The 19062-nt window shown below is 28.6% G+C and overlaps 1 protein-coding gene across 1 annotated transcript; it reads left to right on the top strand.

Annotated features, from left to right (window-relative positions):
* Positions 1–5739: 5739 nt before the first annotated feature.
* On the top strand, positions 5740–6803 carry LOC136085567 (zinc finger BED domain-containing protein 5-like). Its single transcript, XM_065806887.1, has 3 exons — positions 5740–5827; positions 6092–6375; positions 6597–6803. The coding sequence occupies exons 1-3, from the start codon at positions 5740–5742 to the stop codon at positions 6801–6803; spliced, it is 579 nt and encodes a 192-aa protein (XP_065662959.1).
* Positions 6804–19062: the final 12259 nt, after the last annotated feature.

The raw sequence follows: 19062 nt of genomic DNA, 5'->3' as shown, positions 1-19062 counted from the left end.
TCTCTGGATAGAGTGGGATATTTGCATAAAATCGATGGTATAATGAGAGCAGAACATTATAGAGATATCCTGGAAACGAGTGCAATCCCTTCGGGACTTCGATTAATCGGATATAATATTATTCTGATGCATGGTAATGACCCTAAACATACTGCATTATTATGTAGAAATTATTTAGAATCAAAAAAAGCTGAAAATGTATTACGTGTAATGACCTGGCCTCCCCAAAGCCCAGACCTCAACCCCATTGAGTTACTATGGGATGAACTGGATAGAAAAATTAGAACTGTATGTCCAACATCAAAATCTCATTTATGGAACATTATAGAACAGGAATGGAATAATATTCAAAAAGAAACAATCAGAAAACTAATTGAAAGAATGCCGAGAATAGTTTAAGCAGTTATTAAATCCAAGGGTGATTTTTGTGACGAAAAAAAAATTTAATTATTATAATGGTTTTTGTAGATTTGTATTACATAAAACTGACTAATAATATATTTTATATTGAAAATGTATAAAAAATATAATTTTTATTAATATAAATTAAAAATTCTTTAACGTAATTATATATTAATTTTGCTTTTTCGAAAAAATATCCTCTGTCCTAACTTCCGTGAGCGGCAGTGTATATGCTGTGGTGGTTCGGAGTTCGACTCCCACCACGTCCCTGGAAGTACCGCGCCCAACATAGTTTCTCCGCGCAGCAGCCAACGGCAAGGTTCGTGTTTCGGAGTTAAAAGAGTTGAGAGAGGGTTGTACCACGAATAACAACTAAAAAAAACAATAAAAAAAACACGAAAAAACACAAAAAAATGAGCAGCCTCGACTGTAGTGGCCCCCCTCGGGCCTTGGGGAGGTGAATTATCTATATATATATATATATATATATATATATATATATACATATATATATATATATATATATATATTTTTTTTTTTTTTTTTTTAGTATTGTATTTGCCGATTGAAAATAATTTACACTCGTAATTTATAAAAACAAATATTTACATGACTGGGGCTTGAAGAAGACAAAATTCATCTTATCATTAGGCCCCCCCCCCCCTCCTCAAAATGCATATTCATCAAATAAAATGTTTTAACAAAATGCAAAAAATAAAATATATAACGTTTAAAATATTTAGTAATTCAAAGAGTATTTATATTTAAGAACTGATTAGTAAAATAAGATGATATATAAGTATTAATATTACAAGAAGAATTTACAATAACTTTTTTTAATAAAAATTGAAATTATAAAATTTTACAATATTTTTAGTAATTAGTATTTCAAATAATAAAACTTAAAAAAAAAAAATCGTTTGTAAATTCAAAACTTATAAGATAAGAAATACATTTACAATAGCAGACTATTGTTTAGAATATTAAATATAATATTAAAGAGTAATTAGTAGGTTAATTTTTGTTTTTGTTTGCTAGTTTAAAAAGCTTTTTAGAAGAACTTTAATTCATTTTCATGTATCATCAGTAATTGCTTAAGTTTTGTTTTAAACTGGTTTAAAGAATAATTAGATTTCAGCTCATTATTTAATATTGTATTCCACAGCTTAGGACCTCGGTTAGCAATTGAGAATTTGGTTGCTGAATAATGTGTTTTGGATTGAATGTAATTGTTTTTTGAAAATCTGGTAGGGTATATGTGGTTTATTTTTTCAAAAAGTGAATTAAATAACATTGGTGATATTTTTTTATCAAGTTTAAACATGAAGATAAGAATATGGTAAAGGTTTAGTTTATATACATTTAGAATATTAAGTTTATTAAATAATGTTTGAGTGTGAGAGAAACGGTCTACGTTTGTAATTATCCTTATAGCCTGTTTTTGTTTACTAAACAGTTTTTTTACTTTTGTTGCGTTTGTGCTGCACCAAGCAACGTTTGCATAATTTAAGTAGCAATGAATTAAAGAAAAATATAAGTTTTTTAAACAAGATAGATTTAAAAACTGCTTGGCTTTATACAAAACACCTATATTTTTTGATATTTTATTTTCAATTAGACCTATGTGGTCCCTCCAGGTTAAATTTTCATCCAGAACCACACCTAAAAATTTTATTGATTGCTCTCTTTTTAATAATGCGTTATCAATAAAAAGATCAGGAAGTTTTAATGGAATATCTTGTTTTTTATGAAGACGATGGAACAAAGTGTATTTGGATTTATTGATGTTCAAAGATAGTTTGTTTGATTTGAACCATTGGGTTAATTTTTCAAGTTCTTTGTTTACAGTTTGAAATAATTTACTGATATCTTTACTAGAATAAAACAAGTTTGTATCATCTGCAAACAAAATTAAGTTTAAAATGTTAGAAAATTTATATAAGTCGTTAATATAAACGAGAAATAAAAGTGGTCCTAAAATTGATCCTTGAGGAACACCACAGGTGATTGACTTATATTCCGTTTTTCCGCTATCATATGAAATAAACTGCTTTCTATTAGACAAGTAACTATCAAACCAGGACAAATTAGTATTTATTATACCATAACTTTTCAGTTTGGATAGAAGGACTTGATGATTGACAGTGTCAAAAGCTTTACTTAAATCGATAAATACACCTAGGGTATACTTGTCTTCATCAAACCCTTTAAATATATCATGAACAAGGTGAGTGATTGCATGATCAGTTGAATGACCAGATTTAAATCCAAACTGTTTATGAAAAAGAATATTATTAACATTTAAAAAGGAATATAGTCTATTATACATAACCCGCTCTAATATTTTAGAAAAACAAGAAAGAATTGAGATTGGTCTATAATTCGTAACATCGGAAGGATCACCTGATTTTAACACTGGAATGATTTTTGCAATTTTTAGGTTATCTGGAAAAACGCCTTGTTTTAGAGATAAATTAAAAATATGTAGTAATGGAATTGTAATTTGTTTTATTGATTTGATAATGACATTACTACTTATATCATCAAATCCTAAACTTTTATTGGGTTTTAATAAAGAGACTGCGTCTAGTAATTCTTTTTCTGTAAGTTTATAATTAGACATAACATTAAGGTTGGTTGAGGTTAAGTACGAACTAAAGTGTGATTGAGTAGTTGCTCAATATATATATATATATATATATATATATATATATATATATATATATATATATATATATATATATATATATATATATATATATATATATATATATATATATATATATATATATATATATATAGGGAAGTGGGGTCATAACAGCCCCCGTAAGGTTTAGATTAATGAAATATGAAAATAAAAACTACCTGTGTTTTTTTATTAGTGCATTTCAACAAACAACAACAACAAAAAAAAGCTTTTAATATTAGCAAATTTAGAAAAAATTGCAACAGTTTTTGAAAATGTTATTAAAAAAAATCACAAAAATTGCTGGGGGTATACTTTTCGTGGTACAATTTCTGCAGGTGTATCATTTTTTGTTTCTACAGTCTTGTCAACTGTTTGAGCGTTTTTTCTTTTTTTAGTTTTTATAACCATCTTTTTTGCCAGTTCCGCTTTACATGGTGAACTGGTGAGTATAGCTGTTTTGCCCTTTTGGCATTGTTTGCGAGCTTGCTGAGTTTTCTCATTCGAGATACTTACAATTTCTGCAGGTGAAGCAATTGTGAAAGAAGCCATAGTTGACGAAGACGAAGTTTCTGATTCAGAGGAAGATGCCAGGGATAATTCTTGCAGTGAAATAGTTTGTGTTTGAGACTTGGTAGTTAGATTTGGTATTGCTGAATCCATGATTAAGTGGACTTATTCCAGTCTTTTTAAAACAATTTACAGCCGTCAACATTTCATATAAGCTATTCCAAATAGTTCTGGAATGTGATATTCGATCACAACTCTAGGATAATGTGTAAGCACCCAAATACAAACTTTGCTCGAATAGTTGCTACTAAATGGTGCCATGAAGGAGACATCTAGTGGCTGCAGATGGTGTGAGCAATGTGGTGGAAAACAAATAACAGTAACACAATTTTCACGTGCTTTCATTATGAACTCCATATTTTGTGTATGTGTTGCATGAACATCTAATAATAGCAGTACAGGTCTTTTTTTGGATGGCATTACAAAGGACAGAAAATGGTCAAACCACTTCAAAAATATATTTGTTTGCATCCAACAACTAGGGTGATATGATGCAATAGTACCCGGAGGAGCTTTTTCGATAATATTAACATTCTTGGGAGCTCTAACATGGGGGAAAATAATCAGGGGGGCACGTATATACCAGAGGCACTCATACACATTTTGATTGTTATGATTTTCCCTTGTTCAGCTGATGTTAGAGTTCCAACTTGTTTTTTACCCATCTTCGCAGTTACTTTTGACACTTTTTTTGGTACTGAAGAAATTCCTGTCTCGTTAACATTATATATATTATTTGGAGTTATGTTATTTTCATCTATGCTTTTAGTCAATAGTTCAAAAATTTTATTCACAACAGGTTGGTTAAATCCCATTGGTCTAGCTCCAGAAGTTCCCTCTAGCATACGCACAGAAAAACTGTAGCCTGCCATTCCTGTTTTTTTGTTAAAGCTATGTGACATCTTGTTCTTTTCAGCTAGCTGAAATGCCAATTCTCTCAAATCTTGTAAAAATTGTAACTGGAAACAAGCAACTCTCTAGAAATATTAGGTGCTTAGCTATCTCTTACTCATGCTTAAGGTTAAAAACTGATTTAAAATTCCCAAGTTTTTTTACTGCACAACTACTTAGTTCTACACACCCTTGCTGAAGTCTTTTTATTCTAGTCTCAAAGTGTCGTTGTTGGGATACAAAACAAAAACGATGCCTTCTTATACCCCATTTCCTTCTTTATTACTTATTCAATAGCTGCTTTCATTGAATTTTCTCCCCAAGATTGTCGATGAGTTAGACATTTGTATTTTCTAATCATATTAGGTAACTGTATGCACAAAATAATAATTTTTTCTCTATCAAAGAAAAAATATAATAACAATATATAAATACACAATATGTATCTATATATCTATATATATATATATATATATATATATATATATATATATATATATATATATATATATATATATATATATATATATATATATATATATATATATATATATATGTATATATATATATATATATATATATATATAAATATATATATATATATATATGTATGTATATATATATATATATATATATATATATATATATATATATATAATAGAGTTTATATGGCTAACTAGTATATATTAATATATGTATATTTATACATATACATATATATATGTATATATACATATATACATGTATATATATATATATATATATATATATATATATATATATATATATATATATATATATATATATATATATATATATTATATATAAAAATGAATAATTACAATTACAAAAATATATTTTGTAATTGTAATTATTGTAATAGTGCGGCCGTGGCACAGTGGTTAGAGCGTCTGCTTTAAAAGCAGGAGATCCAGTTTCATAACGGGCTCTGGACATATTTTCGCGTCACGGTAAGGAACGAGGCATGAACTTCCTGGTTAAATGCACTTCCGCAGTGCTCTGTGATAAGACCGTTAGGTTTTCTTGGGGCACCAAAATTTAAAAAAAAAAATTTAATTTTAGCTTATTTGATATATTAAGACTGGTAAGTTAATTATTATTTATTTTAGCTTTTGTATTCAATTATATTTTTTAATTTTTTTTTAACGCATTAAAACTGGTAGATCATAATGAGCACCAAAAAAAGAAAAGTTGCGGATGAAAATAGAAGATTTAATAAACTACGGACTGAAGAATATGCAGTTATAGAAAGTGATGGTAATCCCATACGTTTAATATGTTCTGCGAAACTTTAAAATAACAAATCAAGCAATGTTGAACAACATTTTGAAGGAAAACATAAAGAATTTGCCCAAAAATATCCCAAAGGTGAATGCAGAAAAAAAGCTATTAATGAATTGCAAAGAAAACAATTAATATAACAAAATTGCTTTTCAAATTATATTCATTCCGGATCGACCACAACTGAAGCAAGCTTCGCATTATCATTGCAAATTTCAAAAGCTGGTAAACCATTTACAGATGGTGAGTTTTTGAAGGATTGCATGTGTACTGTTTCTGGAATTCTATATAACGATTTTAAAAACAAAGATTTAATACTATCAAAGATTAAAGATATACCACTCTCGGCTAGAACCGTGAAGGAACGAATTTTGAATAATGCAGAAGAGGTTTCAAACATGAAAATAGAAGATGTTAAAACGGCTGAATTTTTATCCCTGGCTATTGATAAATCTGTAGATGTCACTGATATATCTCAATGTTGCGTAATGGTCAAATACTTAACAGCTATCGGTGTACAAGAGGTACTTCTTGAATTGTTGTCTATGAAGGGACAAACGAGAGGGGAAGATATCGCAGAATCAGTTTTGAAATGTTTGGAAACAAAAAATATAAACATTGAGCGTATAGTCCTTTGCAACAGATGGAGCTCCTGCTATGATTGCAAAAAAACAAAGACTTTATCAAACTATTTTCCAGTCATATTTCTCATGAAATTATTTCATTTCATTGTATCTCACATCAGGAAGCTTTGGTTGCAAAATCTTTAGGAGCAATACCACAGCTGAAAAATGTAATGGAAGTCATTGTGCCTATAGTAAATTTCATCCGAGCAAAATCGTTAAATCACAGAATCTTTACAGCATTGTTAGAAGAAATGGATTTTATACGTAAAGAACTAGTTACATTCACAGCTGTACGTTGGTTGTCAAGAGGAAAAACTTTAAAATGATTTTCTGAATGCTTAGGTGAAATAACTAAATTTTTAGTTGTTAAAAATTACAATGAAGAACATTGCAAACTAATAAAGAATTCAGAATGGCTGTAGAATTTTTACTTTTTGCTTGATATGACAGAAATTTTAATAAACTTAATCTGAAGATGCAAGGATAAGGAAATATATCTTCCCAGCTACTGGAAGAACTAATTACTTTTGAACAAAAACTACAGTTATTTTTAGACTATATTTTAGGAGACCAATTTATATATTTTAATAATTTACGAAACTTCAGGATGAAAATAATTTCAGAAGCAGAAAAGGTTGATTCTAAACAATTTTTTGAGATAACAACTACGATTGTTCACCAATTTACAAGCAGATTTCATGATTTCAGGAAATATCAGGAAACATTAAAGTTTGTAATGCTGCCATTAAAATGCAATTTGACATTGATGGATTTAAATGCATTTCCTGAAATAAATATTTCAGACTTTCACTTGGAGTTTGTCGAGATTCGGAATAAAAGTATCTGGGCTGATAAATTTGAAGCAATGCTTGCACATATCGCCATCTATGAAGAAAACATGAAAGATACGCCACCGGATATCATATTCCAATGCTAGACTTCACTGCCAAATACTTATACAAATTTTTTTGCTTTTGGTCTATTAACCATTTTTAGTTCAACGTATAATTGTGAACAATTTTTTTCATCGATGAATTTTATTAAAAATAAATACCGAAGTAGGTTAACAGATGAAAGTACGCAGGCTCTACTACAGTTGCATTCAACGAAATATCAGCCAAATTTAACCAAATTATCAAAAAAAGTTCAAATCCAGAAATCGCATTAAACTTCATTTCACCAATAATAATTGTTATTAACTATAGCTTATTCTATCTTTATAATATAATATGTGAATTTCATTTTATGATTTCAAGTTAATAAAAAAAAAATTTAAAATTTTGTATTTTTGTGGTTCTTCAATTTGAATTTTTTTTAGCCTTTATGACTCTTAGGTTAAAAAAAGTTCCCGACCCATGGTTTAAAGTATAACGTATAGTGTATATTTAAACTTTCTGCTCAACAAAGTTAAACGAAATCACGTAAAAGTTTATTTAAAAAAACTGTTGATGCAGATATCTATAACATATTGATAATTAACATAATATCAATAAATGAAATGCATTTCTCATATTGTTTAATATACTAATTCAGTTTTGTAGTTTGAATTGAAAAGAAACCGCATATTTTCAGGGCGCAAAAAATCATTAGATTTAAAATTTGTTCGCCCGAAGAATGCAGATAGATCAAAAATGTTTTTTGCGGAGATTGCAATTACACCAAAAAATTTTTCTCGGAGACTGCAGATAGACCAAAAATGTTTATCGCGGAGATTGTAGATAGACTGATTTTCCGCGGAGCCATAGATATATATATATATATATATATATATATATATATATATATATATATATATATATATATATATATATATATATATATATATATATATATATATATATATATATATATATATATATATATATATATATATATATATATAGATAGATAGATAGATAGATAGATAGATAGATAGATAGATAGATAGATAGATATTGATACAAGTAATTAAAAAGAAGATATAATAATTTATAAATATTAATAGTCACGATAAGTCATAAAGGAAGATATTAAAATACAAATTTCCAATTAAATATATAATATCATATTCAACATATAATATATAAAAATCACATTCAATATTTAAAAATACAAACAGTTAAATAAGAAGATATAATGCATAAAGTTTTTTATTTTAATACAAAAATTAATGGATCAATACTGGATATTGAAGGTAAAATAATGAGGAAAATAATAACAATGCACTAAATATAAACAATAAAAAGGTTACATATAGGTTAAATAAAAGTTACATAGGTTAATATAACTCTGCTCTCTATCTAACATCAATGTATACTACAAGAACCACTCCGAGTTTATAAAAGATTTTATAATGAGGTTTTCCCTGTTCTGCAACATTTTTAAAGAGACTTGTTGTTGCTTACGAATAACAACATTACATGGATGGTACCATGGCTCACAAAAAGTTCGCTAACACTGTTCCAAGGTTGTTTGTTATAATCAGACGAAGTGCATTATTATATGCAACATGTAGACAATAAGATGAGTCTTTTTTCAGAAAATACCAATGCTGACAACCATAAATAAGACTGCGGCAGATATTAAACAACATAATCTTTATTTGAAATTGTCTTGAGCTGACCTTTCTACGGATGATATTTAGCATACAGAAAACGTATTTGTTATAAAATAACTTTGTCATCAGGCATGTTGTTTGAGATAAAATGTCCCAGATATTTGTATTGAGTAGTGTACGAGAAAACCAATTTAGCTAATGTGAAACAAGGTCTTTTTACTCGAGCTTGATAACTTTTAAATAACATTTAATATAAGGATCATTGTTTTGTATTTATTGACCCATTTTATTGATACTCTTGCGTTTGTAAGGCCTTATAAAATCCCGTTTAAAAATATTTGTTTAAATTTTATGTCTTTACCTAAACATTTTTGAAAAAATGGTGAAGTATAGACTTAAAAAGTTAACTAATCGCGTCTGAATACCATTTTTAATTATATTTAAAAGCGAATTATTTTTTAATGAAAAAAGATTTAAAAAAAGTTCTTAAAAGTTAAACTGTTTTTAGGCATAGCAATAATTGCGGTTTTTTATAATAGTAGTGGTTTTTTTTATAATAGTAGAAATTTTTATAATAGTAGTGGTTTTAATGAATCCAAATCACAGTGGGACAGAGTGTGCAAAAATACCTAAAAATCAATGTCGGCATTGCACCGTGAAAATTTGTCATAATGGTGAAGACATGTTGATTAGAGGAAATATCTAGTTAAAAAAACATTAATATTAATTTAAGCGTTATTTTATGCGGTTATTACACGTTAATTTGACAAGTGTTCCAAAACGCTGTTTTGCATTTTTTTGTTTATCAACTTTCTTACGCTACTATTGTTTTAAATTAACTTTATTGACTTTCGTTTTAAAATATATTATTTTAGTTAACAATGTCTTTCTCGCTCAGACTTTTAAAAAAATTTAACGTAAAAGTTATCATAAGTTTTTATGCATCGCATAAAAACTTATGATTACTTTTACGATTACTGTTGCTATGCAACAGACAGTTTTCGATATATTTTTTGCTACTAACCTTTGCTATTAGGTATCAGATAAACTATCCTCCAATATCCTCCAAACATTTGCTCATGTAAATCTCATGCTAAATGTATGTAAATAGCAATTAAATTAAATGTATGTAAATTTGCAATAAAAAAAAGTTATAACAAAACATTGGTCTTCGGTTAATGGTCAGTTGATAAGAAATACTGAACATGTAAAAAAGATGTTTTGTACCCGAAGAATACCTACAAAATCTTTCATTACTGTCATAATATAAGTTCTGTAAATATAAAAATAAAAAAGTTATTTTATGAAAAATGCAAGCAATGAAAAGTAATATTTTTAACGTTTACACTGATAAAAGTTGTTCATTAAGAATACTTCGTATTTTTCACCAAAATTTAACTTTTGAATATTTTTTATTATATTATATAATTACATGTTCGTTACTTTATTTATGTATTTTATATATAAATATAGCTATTTAAAAAAAAAAAGCTATGAAAATAATTTTGGCACAAAAAACTTGATTTTGTCCCATTGTGTAAATGTACTAAAGTTTTATGATTTTTAAACAAAATCACATTATTTAACTTATTATTTAGATTAAACTGCAACCTTGGCGAGGTTTAAAGACACTAAGTTTTTTTTTAAATTAAACATTTTTAAGGTAAATTACCCGTAATTTATTTTAAAAAAGAACACAAACACCCGTAAGTTATTTAATGTATGTTTGTGTTCTTTGTAAAACTCTGACGCGGTGTTTACTCACTCGTCAAGTTTCTTTATGCACGTTTTGTGTTCTGCTTAAGGGTGTAATACCAGAAGCAATTTTTTGTCATTGCAATTTGAAGTCATTCTTCAAGTCTAAAATTCGACTTGACCAAATGCAAAAAGCGAACTTCAACTCAAGCTATACTTGAAAATCTGCCGTTTTGAAGTTAAACTTGAGAAATCAAATATCTTTTCGGAATGCAAGAAGCGGGCTTGAAATTTCAAGTTATAGGGAAAGCGGGGCAAGATGGCGAATGGGGTAAGATGGCTTTTCATATAGCAACTCAACAAAAAAACTTAAAAATGAGTGAAAACGAAACTATAATTACACTTTGTATTTTAAAACGTCAAATGGCTTTTTTAAATACTAATAATGCAATTTTATACGCATAAGTTTACTTTTTTCGCTTCAAAAAAAATTTGCTTTCGGTTATTCATAACGAATGGTGTCCTTTGAGTGTAATATTTTTAAGAATACTTTTTTTTGACGCGTGTTTATTTTATGTTTCTTTAGTTAGATTAGTTGGTAGTTATTAAATTTTTATAAAGTTGGAGTCAGAAATTGCATATTAAGTCATCTTGCCCCGGTCACGTGACCAGATGACATATATAAACTTTTTATTTTAATTTTTATTTCAAGTCTTTCTACTTTTAAACTAAAAATTCATGCAGGGAATGAATCATTATGATAAAATTAACATACTGACAAAGCATTACTGCTTCATGACTGATAGTTTTGCAATAACTTAGGGCTTTCAAAACGTTCGCCATCTTGCCCCGCTTTCCTCTACTTCAAATCTGAAGTCTGACGAAAGTGTAATGCAAGAAATAAATTTGAAATGCATTCATTTTTGAAAAACCAGATTTCAATTTGTATTTTAAATTTCGGTAAAACCAGCCTTGAAAGCAAACTTAAAATAAAAAAACCAATCGCCATTATTATTTTGTAAATATGCGGTTAAAAGTTATATAGAGTTATTGTCAATTTACTCGTTTCATGAGTGAATTACTAATGAATCATTATTTTTATACTATATAAATACATCAACTCAACAGCATCTAAAAAGTTTAAATGAGGGGAAACATTATCAGTCTGCAATAGCCATCCATAAGTTTTGCTCAAAATAAATAAAGTGGGAAAATGTAAAAACAATTAAAGTTGAAACAAAAAAATTTGATCAAAAAGTGCGCAAAGCTCTTGAAATTCAGAGGTTCCAATGTTCACCTTTACCTAGTGGAAATAATTTAGATAACGGGCAGTTAGTGTAAACTAAATTTTGGACTGTTTTTTACATTTTTACGTAAGCAAGAAAGTAGCCATTTAACTGCTGACGTCAGTTAACTTTAAACAGTTACTAACGTTACAAAAAAATCTTTAGTTGGGTAGGGTTGCTAATATTACACCCCCTAAGAACAAATTAAATAATGTAGGCCACCTACAGAGTTGAAACGTGGATATTCAATTGTATTTCATAAATTAGGGATTGTTTATTGTAAAGATGTTAAAAAAACTCATAATTTAAAAAGCGTTAAGTTCCAAATAATCAAATTAAAAAAATAGCGCTAAGAGTGCAATTAAGGGAACTAGATCCTTAATTGTACCATTGTAATCCAATATTGTACCTCTTTCTTCATTTCAAATCGTTTACAACTTCGCAAATATTTCATGATTTTAGATTTAAGGGATTAAAAAAACTGATTAAAATAAATGGTTTTTGTAAAATTAGCAATTGGAAATATTCTGATATAGCATAACATAACACCTAACTGCCCTTAATCTAATGAAATGAAGTTTTTTATGTAATAAACTCTGTGCAACTTGAATTTTTTTTTTTCTTTTTGAAAATGCCAAAAACAGGTATCAACAAATATGGTACAATTTTTATTTAAATTATATGTTTACCAATAAGCTAGCTAGGATTAGGATAGAGGAGGAAGGCAGGTATTAAGGATAGTTATACTAAATAATGTAAAACAATATACACTATATCTGTTTTAAAAACAGTTATACTAAATAATGTAAAATAAATACATAAAAACTTTATTTTGGCAAAAGTTGCAGATATATTGTTTCTGTTTTTGATTTACATCTGCACAGTCAACATGGCACCAGCCTTGACAAGCAAGACATTTTATCTTATTTTTTTCTATATTTTCTTCACTAAAGTAACAAAACCAACTTTCACTTTGAAGAGGTGTATTTGCATCCTCGAGCCTTTATACACCATTCCTGCCCTGTTCTATCTTTTTAGTTGATATTGGTAAAACTGAACTAGAGAGTGCATTTTTATAAGGACTAATTATCAATACAAGAGTAGTACTGGAATTTTTCTTTTTTTGTTTTACTGTTGAAGTTCGTATTGGAAGTATGGATATTTATTTAATTGGAATCTTAAAATTAAAAAGATATGTTAACATAAGAAAAAGGAAAAAATTGTTAAACTTGAATAACCAACAACAACTGGATAATTTTAATTAAAACAATTTGTATATAAGAAAATAACTACTTACTAGAAAATAACTACTGCCAGAAACTATTGCTAGAAAATAACTACTTACTGTTTGGAAAGTTTTTGATTGTTGCTTATTTGAACTTAACTCCTCTGAGTAATTTGGAAGGTGCAAAGTCTTCTTCCTGAAACACTGAGTTGTCTACTGGCCATATCCCAGTGTATATAAATTCATTAATAGCTATTTCCATACCAACAACCTTTGCATAAGCCTCTCCAAAAAGTTGAAACACTTGAAATTGAGTAATACATCTGCCTGGATGGCTTCGCATCCATTTATCACAGGCAATGTATATTTAGAATTCAAAGCTTTGAAAAACGACCTATCTAAAGGTTGTAGATTATGAGTAGTATGTGATGGCAAAGCTAGCAACACTATTCCATGATCTCGAACTAAAACTAATGCTTCTATATTTTTTGTATGTGTTGAATGACCATCAATGAATTGATGAATGAAACATCATTGAATGACCATCAAGGATAAGAAGTACTTCCTTTTGTTCTGGATGTATATATATATATATATATATATATATATATATATATATATATATATATATATATATATATATATATATATATATATATATATATATATATATATATAATCAGGTAATATATAACAGGTAGTTGTTCCTACCTGTAATGGTTGACCACCAATATAAAAATAACTTTCGGCCCAAAAACCTTGATGACATATGATTTTAGAGGTTCCCGCCAGTCAAATTTGTGTATAAAAGCATATCAAACTTCAGAGGTCTGGCGGAGACCTTTAGAATCAACTCAGAAAGCCAACTTTTCTTCTATATGGTATATTTTGAACTAGTTATTAATAGTAGGATAGGACTAAAATGAAATATAGTGGCTTTTATTGCACATTATCTATTTTTTTCTCTGCTTGCCTATTGCTTCATAGGTTAGCTGCAACTGTTCTTTTGATGCTGACCCAGGGACCTGGTCTCTTCTTTGCTGCACAGTTAGTAAACGTTCTTAACAATCATCCTCATTATAAACAGTGCTCACAAACTCTGATACAAGTTCTACAGCCCTTTCAGAAATATCTAGTTTACTTACAGAATTGGAAAATTTTTTGAACTGGTCAACATAGCACCACATAGGAGCAGGATAGTTTAACCAAAGTTTTTCCTCCATTCTAGGAATTGGCACCAAACCCTATCAAATTGGAAAGATCTATAGTTTCCTTTATATCATTCCAGTTTGTCGGAAACCGTTTAAACATAAAATTTTCTGGAGCTGGTGTTTTGCCTGAATTAATTTGCTCCAGTGTTTGAAATGTAGCTCATATTTATGCTTCCTGCAGGCAAGCTCTACTAAAATTAACTCCTGTCTTTGACTGAACTTTATATTGGTTCCTGAATGCCTTCGAGTATTTCAGGCAGTTTTTTCAAAGCATAATCCCTTATTCTATAGCCTTCCAGTACATTATCTAAAGCTTTATATTGAACTGCTCCAGTTCCATGTTCCATAGCTGGAATTCCAAGAGGCTTAATTTTTCCATCAATATTAACTGAAACAGCAAATCTGTCTCTTTTTTCTTTTTTCCAATCATTAATATCTTTCATAACTTTTCCATTAAAGTGAGTTATTATAGGGAAAAATGCTTCCTAGGCAGCTTTTTTTAATCCACCTCGCCCTACCCCCCTTTTGTGCTGTGCAGCATTTTTCTGGATGGCTTTCTTTTGTGCTCGCCAAATAGTTCGTTGAGAGAGTGAAAAGTCAACAGCATTTTCTCCTGAACTAAAAACCAAATCTGTATACACATGCAACAAATCTCTGGAGGAAATATTTTTGGAAAATGAAGTCATTGCAATATCTTTGGAAAAATCTTTAGCTAACTGTGGTATGTAATTACTTTGACCTGGGTGGACAAAATCAAAAGAACAATCTGAGTCTATGCTGGTGTTTATATCACTGGTTTCTCAGGAAAACTGAAGCTCTGTGGTTAAATCGTTTCTCTGAGCAAACTGTTTAGCAATAATTACTAAATGTAAATGTTTCAATATTCTCTGTTCTCTCTTCTCAACTCTCCAATTATATAGTTTGTCTTTTTTACTCAGGGTCATTTTACGACTGGCCTTTTGATCTCTCAAATATTTCATATCTTTTTTTTTTTTTTTAATTTTATTTTAGGTGCCCCAAGAATTCCTAACGATCTTGTCACAGAGCACTGCGGAAGTACATTTAACCAGGAAGTTCACGCCTCCTTCCTTACCGTGACGCGAAAATATGTCCAGAGCTCGTTTCGAACCTGGATCTCCTGCTTATAAAGCAAGCGTCTTAAAAACCACTGCGCCACGGCCGCACATATCTGTATTACACGAGTCCTTATCAAGGCAAGTCTTCTTTAGAATATCTTGGATATTTGGTTTAACAATCCAGAAAGCCTTCTTTCCTTTCTTTTTGAAATCTTGCAAGCCTTTCCTGCATCTTTTGAGTTTTTACACTTACTTTTCTTTAAATTCTCATCGTTGTTGATCAGATCAGTGATAACCATCCTGTTATAATAGATAAGGGTTTATAAAATATTAAATTAGACTAAAGTTTTGTAGTTTATATTATGGCAACCTATCTTTTATAATATGAATAAAATTTTGTTTAGCCTACCTTATAAATGGGTTAGTGAGTAGCGCATCATTGTTTCCTCCGTCTATCCAAGATTTCTCAACTGCAAATAGAATCCAGTTTTCAGGACAGCTATCAAGACCAGAACACTTTGCCTTTGATGTCCAACGGTACAAACAGCTAGCTTTTTTGTTGGATTTATTTTGTCACCAGATCTTCTAAACTGAAAGTGGAGAGCAATGTTTGTACTTGTTGAAAACACTATTTCTGGTAGGTTTTTTAAGTCCTCTTCTTCAGAAAGATATGCCCTTGTTTTAAGTCTTGTCGATCCCGACATCTTGGTTTTTGAAAATTTAATCTAAACAGTATTTTGATTAAAAATAAATAAAACAATAGATGTTTAATCTTTGTTTAAATCACATGTATTTTACATTAATTAGTTTTTATATAACTACAGACGGTATACCTGTTAAAGTTTGTTATGGAAACACTAGATACACATACCCAAGCGCACCGAATTTAGAATGAAATCAAAATTCGAATACGGCAATATGTCCGTCTATAAAATTAGCATGGAAACAATTAAATATTCCAAAATATTCAGGAATCAAAATGCCAATATTTATATTCTCTTTTTTTTTAAAGAAGATAAAGTAATTTTAAATAATATAATTTATAATGAAATTTAAATAATTTTTGCAGGATTGCCGCCCTCCAATAAATAAAGGAAATCAAGTGAGGGTGGGGGAAAGGAAAGCCAGTGATGTGCCCCCCTTCTAGATAAAGGTAAATAATGCTTAGTTCTGATATTAATTTTTGGAATTCGGCTTAAATATGAAAAATAAACCCGTGTCAATTATAAATAATAATGCGTCATTTTATGTAAAAACCCGGGTTTTTTTTTATACTTTATTCAGATAGAGAAAATTAAAAAACACAATTTTCTTTTTGGTCCTACCCTACTATTAATAACTAGCTCAAAATATACTATATAGAAGTAAAGTTGGCTTTCTGAGTTGATTATAAAGGTCCCCGCCAGAAGTCTGAAGTTTGATATGTTTTTATACACATATTTGACTGGCGGGAACCTATAAAATCATATGTCATTAAGGTTTTTGGGCCAAAATATATATATGCATATATATATATATGTATATACATATATATATGTATATACATATATATATGTATATATATATATATGTATATATACATAAAAGATTAGAAGTTTAATGCAAGTTATTTTTGAAAACTTACATTAAATGTATATAAATTTGTATATTGTATGTATATACATGCGTATCACGTATACATGTGTGTACGCAGGCTTATACAACAAGCTTATACAACAACGCCCAAATCGTTTGCAAATATGGAGTTCCGTGCTGGAGTTACTAAGAATACTTAGCAGTTTATACACATTTTACATACATTTTTACTTGTGGCTTTGTAAAAACTTAAAAAGGTAAAAACATGACCAAGTAAAACTAAAACAAACTAAAATTATAATACATAGTGATAATTTTTTAGATTTCAATAAGGTGATTTAAAATCTACGGAACTCTATAAAAATAATTTCTCAGAGTAATTACTGGAGTAAAAAATCTCATAAAAGCCTATAATTAACGAAAAAAAATCAAGACAATTTATTTACTTAACAATTTTGTTTGCATACGGGTGTAACTACAAAGAATGTCAATATTAAAAAGCTAATGAGACAAAATTAGCATATCAATATTGGCCAATATAAGCCAATACGGCTCCAATATTGGCATTTTAGTATTGGATAAACGACCATTATTGGAGCAATATTGTATAAGTTGTCCGATGTTGGCCCAGATACTCAATATTATACCATTATTGCACCAATATATCTTGCTACTATGAATATATATCCATATATATATCCATATATATATATATATATACATACATATATATATATATATATATATATATATATATATATATATATATATATATATATATATATATATATATATATGTATATATGTGTATATATATATATATATATATATATATATATATATATATATATATATATATATATATATATATATATATATATACATATATACATATATACACATACGTAATTGTATATCTCATAATTTTATAAATATAAACTATACTTAAAATATTTTTACAAGTACAGTTAAAAATTACAAGATGTTATTAACAAAGTATGTGTATATACTTATAAGTATGTGTACATACTTCTGTAGGTTCATCATCATCTTCCTAATGAACATACAGAAGGTGAAACAGCCTGTCAAAGAAAATGTTATATAAGTGTTTTCGGAACGCGTAAATCCGGAATTTACGGAACTGTTTTTTCGGCCAACTTCTGCAATACGCTTTTCCAAGTTTGTTTTGCTCTGCTGTTTTTTAGAATTCAAATCCTTGTTAGCAGATCAAGACAAATAAAAATTGCGACAAAACGTATTTCGTAGAGTTTCATGATTAAGATCATCTTGATAACCTCATTTGATGAAAAATTCACGACGGCCTAAAAGCGCTCACAGAGGGCTCCGCACCGTAGTGAGTCTGTGCATCACGCTCAACTCAATATATTAGTCCGTTGATCTGCAGGAATCCTCAGTAGTTTTTTGATTTTTAAATTATGCACTACAATCAGGTGTTAGACATGTTTTCATTAATGCTATATCTATTTTTAAGTAAAAATAGATACAACAATATAGAGCTAAGAATTAGATATTGAGTACTATAACATAAAATATTGTACTATGACACCTATTATAAGTTTATGATGAACTATTGTTTCATTATAAAATTTTATATTTTTATATAAATTTGTTAAATCAATACTAAATCAAGCTTTTTCAGTGTCTTGTATAGGTTTTTATTCACTGCCTTGGATGTTTCTTCTGATATAACACTAAATGGGACTTGGTGTTACATCCACTTTGTGAGTCGGAATCTGATTATATGAAACTTTATTCCTAGTGAAATCTTTTACTTTATTCCTAGTGAAATCTTTTTTTTTAATTTGAATTTCATGCTACATTTTTCTAATAAATGCTCTTATATCGAAAGATATTACTGGCTTAACATAGGAACAGCTACAAATTCATAAAGTACATAGCTACAAATTCATAAATTTCACAAATACAAACTCATAAAGACTAATCCAAAGTAACGTTATTG

This window comes from Hydra vulgaris, chromosome 09, assembly GCF_038396675.1.
Source record: "Hydra vulgaris chromosome 09, alternate assembly HydraT2T_AEP".
Taxonomy (NCBI): Eukaryota; Metazoa; Cnidaria; class Hydrozoa; order Anthoathecata; family Hydridae; genus Hydra; species Hydra vulgaris.
Note: the sequence above shows the minus strand (reverse complement) of the source record. Positions and strands in the feature narration are given on the sequence as shown.

What these genes read in the sequence shown, in the direction of transcription:
- LOC136085567 (XM_065806887.1), top strand. Translation starts at nt 5,740, where the DNA reads ATGAGCACCAAAAAAAGAAAAGTTGCGGATGAAAATAGAAGATTTAAT. An exon ending in TGCAGTTATAGAAAGTGATG is followed by an intron (nt 5,828 to 6,091) that starts GTAATCCCATAC and finishes AACCATTTACAG; the next exon opens with ATGGTGAGTTTTTGAAGGAT. An exon ending in CAGCTATCGGTGTACAAGAG is followed by an intron (nt 6,376 to 6,596) that starts GTACTTCTTGAA and finishes ATCTCACATCAG; the next exon opens with GAAGCTTTGGTTGCAAAATC.